General features: G+C 36.7%; 2 protein-coding genes across 6 annotated transcripts; one reads left to right on the forward strand and one right to left on the reverse strand.

The window, feature by feature from the left end:
• The first annotated feature begins 4,050 nt into the window (after positions 1-4,050).
• Positions 4,051-6,220, forward strand: LOC112289399 (uncharacterized). 5 transcript variants are annotated; one of them, XM_024534573.3, is made up of 6 exons: positions 4,061-4,200; positions 4,386-4,431; positions 4,589-4,912; positions 5,064-5,139; positions 5,319-5,393; positions 5,671-6,220. In XM_024534573.3, exons 3-6 carry the CDS (start codon positions 4,680-4,682, stop codon positions 5,776-5,778), a joined length of 492 nt encoding a protein of 163 aa, XP_024390341.1. In that variant the 5' UTR covers positions 4,061-4,200; positions 4,386-4,431; positions 4,589-4,679; the 3' UTR covers positions 5,779-6,220. The 5 variants fall into 5 exon arrangements, with proteins under 5 accessions (XP_024390338.1, XP_024390341.1, XP_024390339.1 ...); XM_024534571.3 differs by having other exon boundaries at positions 4,594-4,912; XM_024534570.3 differs by having other exon boundaries at positions 4,051-4,200; positions 4,386-4,912.
• Positions 5,911-8,249, reverse strand: LOC112289398 (glycerophosphodiester phosphodiesterase GDPD1, chloroplastic). The gene is made up of 3 exons (XM_024534569.3): positions 7,660-8,249; positions 6,534-7,440; positions 5,911-6,382 (listed from the first exon to the last, which is right to left on the reverse strand). Exons 1-3 carry the CDS (start codon positions 7,922-7,924, stop codon positions 6,229-6,231), a joined length of 1,326 nt encoding a protein of 441 aa, XP_024390337.1. The 5' UTR covers positions 7,925-8,249; the 3' UTR covers positions 5,911-6,228.
• Between the last annotated feature and the right edge of the window lie 1,489 nt (positions 8,250-9,738).

Raw genomic sequence — 9,738 nt, forward strand, 5'->3', positions numbered from 1 at the left:
GAATGTAGACAAGATATGTCTAGTAGTCAAATATTTAATAATATTATGCATCTAATTCTTTGCAAATAAAGTTATATCCACAACAACACTAAATAAGTATGGATCTAAAAATGATTTGTCAATAATTAAATTTGATATCATATTAGGAGTTCTTAAAAGATAATTCAAGATTAAATTTTATATCTAAAAAATGTGAATAACTTCAAAGTCATATTCTATGAGCAATATTATCTATTGAACTATATATCTAATAATTATAGGTTAATTTACTAGCTAAAGTAATGCATGATAATTGGTAACAAATTGAAAATTTTTTTCAAGAAAATAATGCTTGTATTTTTTTACATCATAGACTAATGCCAAGGTCTTGTGTTCTATGGTCAAATAATTTTATTCTACCATATTTAACCTTTTATTTGTATATGATACAATTTGATAAATTTTTCTTATGTGATTCTACATAAATATTACTTTCATCACAATATTAAATGTATTGATGTATATGCAAATGGAGAGTTATAAATTAGGTGCCATCAATATTGGATGATTTGTGAATACATGTTTGACTTCCTTAAAAGCTTTAGCAATTGCCTCATGCTAATGTAACTTGTATTTATACTCAAGTTTATTGAGTTTAAATATAGGTGAGATCAAGTGTGCCAAATTTCTTATGAATATTTTATTGAATTAAGAAATCTCGAACATACTTTATATGGCTTTTTATTTTTGAGGTGTGAATATGATCTTTAATTATTTGATTTTTTTGAAGTCTAATAACTTCTCCAAAGAATAAACAATATATCTAAATATGAGTCCAAAAAAGAATAAAAACATGAACTTGTCTATGTTGAGGTTGATATCATATTTTTAATATGCTTCAAAGATTTTTTGCAAATATTAAATGTATTTATTTTTAGGCTTGTAGATGCTTCTATCATTAAGGTATATTTGAAAGAATTTTTAGAGATATAGTTAAAACACAAATTCCATCATATGTTGGAATGTCATTAGTACATTTTTTGTACCAAACAATATTTATTTGACCTAGAATGGTCACCATTTTGCAACAAATGCTATTTTATTTTTTGTCTTCCAATGCCATAGCTACTTGGTAGTATCTCAAGAAATAATTGATGAAGCTATAGATCTTATAGCCTACTACTTCATCAATGATTTTTTCTACATATGGGAGGAAGTAATGATCATTTTTGTAGCAACGTTTAATCTACAAAAATCTATAAAAATTTGTAGAGCTCTTGATTTTTGGAATGATTACTATAGGTGACAACTAGGAGGCAAAATCCATGAGAAAAATAAATTTTGCTTATAGGAGTTTATGCAAATTTTGCTTCATGGTTTGCATGTAGTTGGGATTCATTTGATATTGCCTTTATTGAATTGAGATAGCATTTGCAACAAGAAAATGCTACTTCCAATATTTCTAGTATATGAGAAGCAAGATTCTTCTCTTGTTTCTATATGTACTTCAAGTTGGTGTTAGTTAATCCAAGTACTTATTGTAGCATACTTGGCTTCTATTATTGAGATTATTGATAAGTGTTGTTCTTTAATATTTGTGATGGTTATCCCTCTATAATACAAGTTCTGGTGATTTTGATACTTTGTCCATTATTATTATATATAAGTGTAATTATTGATTTGGTAATTACTCCCACATTTAAAATACATGCTTGACTATAGGAATTTTTGCATTATAGATAGAATGTGTTGTATTGGATTTCTTCCTCTAATTCTATGGTTGCAGTACTTAGCTTTTCTCAAGTGACATTCAACCAATTATTTGGATTTGAAGGATTCCACCAATAATCTCTAAAATATATTTTGTGGCAATATTTACACATTGTTAATATTTCACTTGAATTCATTTGTTTAAGTTTTCATACAATTAAAAATGTATATCCAATCTCAAGCGCAACTTTGAGTATTTCTTCTATGTTTTTGGATTGTATATATATCATGTCTTATCTGATATTTAGTAATAAGCCCTCTTTGAACCATGAAGTCTAAATAGATTCACTAACAATAGTATTAAGTATTTCTAAGAAATTCATAAATTGGTTTAAATAATCTTTTATTATCTTATGGTTGGCTTTCCTAATTTTTGAAAACTTCAATATAATGTTGTTATTGATTTTCATGCACCTGAATTATTTTACAAAGCTTACTTCAAATTTCTCCTAAGTGGTCTTGATATGCCTACAAATAAATAATAAAAACCATATAATTACTAATTTTTATAACGTTATATCAAATTTATATTTCAATATTTTTAATGATATAATCTCATTAATCTTTACTATAAATGAATATGCTTTGATATATTCATTGAGATCACTTGTGCAATTGCAAAAAAAATACTTTAAAATGGGTTGTCTCAAGTTGACTATGATTGCTTGAATTGAAATAGATGTCATTAGCAAATTTTTTTTATGGAGCCTAGTCATGGTTTTCTTGTATTTCTATACTTGATTGCTGAGTTTGAGGTATTTAGTACTTAAGTTATGAACTCTGGACTACTTGTCTAAAATCCTTATAATGTTGTGACATCTCTTGTAAAGTTGTTATTATATGATCTTCTATTACCCTGATATATTGTTGTAATCAACTTTGTAAGTCTCCAACTCCTTTACAATTAGTAGTAATTTTTTTCAAGTTCCACGTGCTCCTATCGACTAAGAAGAGATCTTCTCGTATCCCTTCTTGCTCCAATTTCTTTGTTCATTTTGTTAATAGATTTCATATTCAATTTCTTTTGAATCTCTTAAGGTTTTGTCACGCAATTTTCTTTAGCATAGTTAGTAATTTTTATTTGGGCTTTTGAAATTAGTGGCAAGTATAAAACACAACCTTGCAAGATTGGAGTCAATATATACAATGATGAAAAAAGACAAAGATAAGTTTATGGCTCAATTGAAATTATACGGCCTTTGATCCAACAATATCTTGACTTGTGGTGCTATTGCATGGAACCTGCTACATATTAAGCTACTTCTTAATTGTCTACTAAGTAGTTTTTTTCAATCCCTAAGTACTCCTCTATCTTACTACATCTCTTGTTAGTTTGATGGTCTTATAATGGCACCTTATCTCCTCACTTATCACTCTTCTAATACCATGCCATCAAGATTCTTTAAAGGATATCATCCACTATAAGTATTGGTTCCTCAGATAAATAACACTCTTGTAGTTGGATATAGATATTTTGGATGAGTAACATTTCTATCAAAAGATTTATAGACAAATGTTAGAGCAAAAAAAGAAGCCATATTATTATGCTTTATTTGCCATTATAGATTTGATGCATAAAATCATAATAATAATAATTATTATTATTATTATTATTATTATAATACAAGCATTTAAGCTTGTTATTATATATATATATATATATATATTTATATTTTAAATAATTATCTATATATTTTAGAATTCTATTCAAATATACAAGCATAGAATTGGAAAACTTTTTTACTCTATAAAATAGCTACAAATCCATTTAGGTGGAGACTATAATTTGTAATTTTTATAGAAACAAATTATTTTTGCTAAACATCTTACTTTTATATTTTAAATATTTTAAAATATACAAAAAAAATTTAAAAAAAATGTCCATGGACAATCTATATACAAAATAATGCCTTCAAACTTAATTAAGAAAAAAAAAATATATATATATATATATATATTTTTAGCCATAACATTTAGTTATATTCTAATATGTCAGACTAAATCAGCTCTTTAGTTAGTTGATTAGTTAGTTAGTTAGTGTTTTTTTTTTTTTTTTTTTTTTTTTCTTAATTAAGTTTGAAGGCATTATTTTTAGAAATGGCGCTGTTGAGTGAAGTGATGAGCTCGGATATGAGACGAGGGGTAACAAGCCGGATGCTCTATCCGTACCCAGAGCAAGAGAAGATATACCCAGTGGTCATATTGGACACAACTGCTGGGGATATGACGCTCGAGGTCTGCTCCCTCTTCAACACCGGGTTTTCGACTTTTTTTATCTTATTTTTTTTGTACCACTGTATTTTGAGGTCACCGTGCAGAGTACCGAAAACAATGAATCTTTGAATGTGGGCTTAGTTCTTTTTCAACGAGTCTCCAAAGACGTGCCACTCCTTTTTGGAGCATTGTCGGAAGGGCTACTACGACCTATGTCTGTTCAACCGAATTCAGAAGGTGAGCTCTTGTTAATACCATGGAAGTGTTCCATGCATCGAAACAACTGCCAGTTTCCATGGATGGAGTGGATTCTGCACATCAATGTGCAACGAGAACCCAGCGCATTAGTTTTCGGTCGCAGTGTTGTGAAGGGATGATGAATATCTTCGTGTGCTGATGCGGTTTTTTTTGGTGTGACGAAGGGTTTGTGGGTGCAATGCGGTGATCCAACGTCAACAGGGCGAGGAGGTGAGTCAATCTATGGGTACGGCTCAGGAGAGCTTCTACATAAGGTTGATGCCTATGAGACAATACTCATGTCACGAATACTCGGAACATTGTGGTCTCTCTCCTCTGGGTGGTAGACTTCTAATAGAGCAATATCACTGTGCGTCGGGAATGTCAGTGCAGACCAACTTTTGAGGACGAACTTTCTCATTTGAAGCACAATAAGGCTGGCGTGGTATCTATGTGCAACAAACGAAAGCCCGATACCAATGGCAGCCAATTTTACATCACTCTTGGTCCTTGCCCTTGGCTCGATGGTATTAGATTCTTTACTTTCTCAGAGATGCCCCATAACAGATGTGCAGCTTGCGATGAAGGACCGCAATTTTAATCTCTCACCTGACAACACCGTTTTAGGGCTCCACACCATCTTTGCCCAAGTAGTCAAGGGATTAGACGTTCTGAGGCGCATGAACGTCCTGGTCGTAAACAAATACGATCGGTGAGGCCGCTGAAAATTGACGCGCTCATTTTGAGTTATCATGGCTCTTATTTCAGTTGTTTCGGAAGGTTGCGAGAGCTTGTTTAGTGCAATTACGCAAGTATCAGTACAAATGACAGTAATAGAAAACTTGGTATTTGTTGTGTGCTAGACCTAACAAGCTCACCAAACTCATACGAACGCTGGTGGTGGAAAGACCGCGGCACTACGAGTGGCGCCCATATGCTGTAAGACATCACCTTCCCAATCTTTCACAGGTTGGCAGTTTTAGTGTACTTACCATCATAGAGACAATGAAGTACCCCAACTTGTGATGCAAAGTGTAAGGATTTGTTGATGAGGGTCATTTGCATGTGGTTTCTGTTTCAGAGAATTACACTTATCTAATAGCTACTGAGACTTGTAGGAAAGCTATGGATGTTTCAATTTGAAAGGATCACATCTTGCGGGGAAAGTGGAACCGGGTATTTCGGTTCGAAAAGTAAGTGATGACCTTTAAGCGGGAATGTTCTCTCTTGTTCCTCATGGTTTTTTTTTTGCGTCTTCACTTCAGTGCATGTGATTCTTCCCTCACATTTATCGCATAATAATGAAACCGGGCTGTAAACTTTAAGAGTAGAAGATCTGCACGAAATCCTACAAGAATTGATATAGTACAAGAAAATACAAGTTAAACAGAGACTGTAATGGAATAGGAACGGCAGTAGTGGACAGGTTTGCTAACCATGCATTTGGACTGTCCTATGTGTGATGATTAGAAAAAACTGGAACGAGGCAGCTTCAAAGTTGTAAAACGAGTTTCTGCAGCTTTTGTCAAACCAACCCACCAAGGCGGCTGGGAAGTTTACAGGAAGCGTGCATTCTAGAGATCAACCAGATTTTGGTCATGTATATCTACATGAAACGGACTCATTATTCGCCATTTAATCTCTTCGTTAAGCTGTCACTATATGCATCTACATCCGATTTCACAGGCATCAAAAGGATCACTCAAGCGGTTACTCGAAAAAATGTTCAACATTAGTATACAAGGTACAAGATCAATACAATCCTCATGCAGAAGGATTTGATGGGGTTTAATGCATATCAGGAAGCACCCACAGAATGCTACTATCAACACAATCGAACCGCCAAAAAACTCCTATCAGTTTCTACAGCGTTGAGCGCTTCGACAAAAAAAAAATATGGTCGTTTGTTCTAGAATGAGGATTATAAAATGAATTATTCATCGTCAAAAGAATTGGCTAATGTACATCTCTACTCAGGCAGAGCCGAGTTATTGATTCTCAATAATTTAGAAGCGTGTCATCCGTTGCTCACACAACGACAACACTCCTGGCCATTGCAGCATTCGAGGATGAAGCAGGCTCCTCCAATTGCCGCGCAACGCGCACAATCTCTAGAACATGATCGACGATAACTCCATCAATGCCCCACTCTCGCTGCTTGATTACCGCTTCCCCAACGTTACTGCGAAAAGGAGTAATTGAAAATTTTCGTATTAGTTCTCCATTCTCATGAGACCAAACATACCATTCGTGTAATTGATATTGATGCTTAACATTATTCAGAGTGATGGTTTTCAATCGTTAATTGAGCGAGAAGATAGGGAGAAGCTCACTTCAGTTCGCCGTAGGTGAAGAAGAACAATCCTGATGCTTTCACAAGCGCGACCAACGCCGGCTGGTGCAATACAGCCTTCACTTCACTCACAATTCCTTGCAAGTTCCCCTCGCGGCACACTTCAATGGCTGCTTGAATTGAGTTGCGCCTAGGATCGTTATACACATGACTGCCACCATCAGTGAGGAAGAATACTGGGTAGAGCGGCATCTTTTTCCGGATCATCTGAGCAGCGTCGGGGTGAAAGGTGGAGAAGTATATCATTCTCCCATTAGCGTGCTGGCGCACATCGGCCAAGACGGCGTCGATCACTCGAAGAAGCTCCGCTTCGGAAGTCAGACCACTGTCATCAAACTTCATCTCAATATTGAATCCGACTGTGGGGTTCACTTGGGCGAACGCATCCTCGAGAGTGCACATTTGGTCTTCTACGTCGGCCGTCCAGAGAGTAGTTGAGCCGTCGGAAGCTTTGCGGTAGAGAGGTTTGCCCATGGTGGAACCCTTTTGGGGTCCCATGGCGCGGAATTCTGCAACCGAAATGTCGCCGATGTGTCTGGGAGGCTTGCTGTCGGCGATGATCTCATCATCGTGGAAGATGATTGGGACACCATCTTTGGTCACCTGGACGTCGAACTCGACGAACTGGGCACCGTTTCGGGCGGCCAAATTGAACGACATGATGGTGTTCTCTCTAATTGAGAGACGAGCTTCGGGAATGGCACCGTGAGGCAAAGTTTTGTTCTTGCCGCAACCGCGGTGCCCGACTATCACCAGAGACGAGCTGGTCTCATCTAATTTTTCATCGAAGATGACGGATGCAATGGCCTCAGGGATCCCATTAAAGCCAATGTCCAGTGCCAAGTCCTGGTTTCTACAGGCCTGGGCAGGCAATGAGGCCTCCGTCACTGCAACAAGAAAAGTTTGTGCATGTCAGCTAATTAAGTTTAGCTAGGCCCGCAGGGCGTAAATTTCCACTGAGCTGTATCTATCCAACGACGGCAACGCAAGGACAAAACACAGTACGCGCCAATTCCACCGTCTCTTCGATACACACAGGCAACATCACCGTGGCAAGAACGAGCGAAAAATCAAGAGTCCCGAAGAGCCAGAAAAATGAAACTCACAAGCCTCGCCAACGATCTCCACCATCGAGTGCGCGGGACGACTCGACCTGCTTCCAAAGCTGAAGCTCCTCCCCTCATTGCCCCAGTCACTCTTCCCCTTCCCAACAAGCTCCCCAGAAGCGTGCAGACTCGAAACAGACGCCAGCCCACCAACACGCAACTCCACAAAGCTCACACTCCGCTGTAACCGCGTCGTCACGGCCCCAATGTCAATAACAGCAGTGCACGACGGCAAGGAAATGCCGTGAACAGCCTCTCCCTGCATTGGTCCTCTTGAACCCCCACTCCCACCAATTCAACCACACTAAACTCTCACCCAGCAATCACCACAACCAGGTATCGTCGACGATCTTCACCCAGCTGCGCTCTACTCTTCAAAGCAAGACTAGCTACCACCTGGGCAACGCAATGCAATGCAATGCAACGACACGTCCACTCACGAACTCACGAACTAACGAACTGAGACGCTAAAAACGAGAAGTGGGAGGAATGGAAGTGGGGAAGTGCGAGGAGGAATTTGTAGGCAGGAATGCAACCACCAGTGTAGCAGAGCAAAGATTTTCAAGCGGGGCGACGCAACGTTATTACGGTGTGATCCCGAGTAGGATACCCAGGAATCTACTGTAACTAACTAACTTGGGCACACCTTCCTGTGCGCGGGGCATATGCTTCCGCGTCCCATTGCGTATTCCATTCCATTGCCCGCGGTGGCAGTTGACTTCTACCACTGTAGCGCAACCCCCGCTGCTTCTCAGGCGGTCGCCGGCTCGCAAGCGTCCAGCTCGTACCCGCGGCGTCGCACATGACATTGGTCGCCTTCTCATCCATGAGCCTTCATCCGCTCGTCTTTTGTTCATCTTCTCCAAATCTCATCCTTCATTTCGGGGCTCTGGCGACCCTGCTGTTCTGCGAAACTTTTTCTTTAAAGACTTCGATTGATGGGTGCTGACTGTACTCCCCTCTTTTCGTCCAAGTGGCTGCTGACGTGTACGCCCTATGGTGCATCCCCACTGGAATATTCTTTGATTTTGGTCCCTTTTCTACGAATATGAGATTTTACAGCTGCCCTGAGTTTGATTTTATCTGATTTACTACATTAAAGTACACCAAACTACTTATTTCCTTATTCATAATAGGCAGAGATAAAAATAAAATAAACCAACGCTTCTATTAGGTTTTCATTCTAAATAAAAGTGTTATAATTCTATGTCATCGATGGTTTTGATAGCCTGTGCCTTGTACTGAATCAATGTAAATCTGTCATGTGTATAATGCTTGACTTTAATTAATTTGATGGTTCAGTGCATACAAAATCATATTGATATTACTACAGGAAACCTTTACTATTCAATTACGAATTACACGTTTGTGTTGTACTTAAAGTTTGTGCTTTTAAAAAAAATGTATTTTAGTTGTTAAAAATTTGATTTCGGACTGAAAAAGAAAAACATACAATTTGGATACAGAAATTTAATGTTCTTATTCTTTGTATGCACAAACTTGAAAGATGGAAAGCACAACTTGACATTTCATGTCACAAATCAACAACTGTGGACTTAAAATAATTCAAAAGCAAAAGACCTGTATGTTGTACCTATATGTCTCATTCACTTGTAATACAGGATAAGTAGGACATTTTGTGCCCTATATTACTTAATATAAGACAGGTTTGTCAATATTCTTCACTAGTAGGGTGTATCCATAACCATTGTATCATCTCCTTTTCTTTTTATATATGTTTTTTTTGAATAAATATATATTGGTTATACTTTATCAGAATACCTATTAGATATTATTTGGTAAAATATTCAATTTTACCAAATTGAATATTTGAGTTTGATGTAAGTTCCTAAATTCACCTGATGACATTATAGTAATGCTAGGTTTTAGGGTTTAAGGTTGGAAAAACAAAAAAATAATCTTTTAAATCTTATGAGATTTGAATAAGATTCTAGAAAATTTTATAAGAATACTAAATTTAATGCATTTACATCAGAGTAATTAATTCTTAATTAATTTTTAATAATATCATTAGATTATATTCTATATTGTTTAATTTATTTTACAAAGTGCATAAAT

Source organism: Physcomitrium patens, chromosome 12 (genome assembly GCF_059467195.1).
Source record: "Physcomitrium patens ecotype Gransden chromosome 12, ASM5946719v1, whole genome shotgun sequence".
NCBI lineage: Eukaryota > Viridiplantae > Streptophyta > Bryopsida > Funariales > Funariaceae > Physcomitrium > Physcomitrium patens.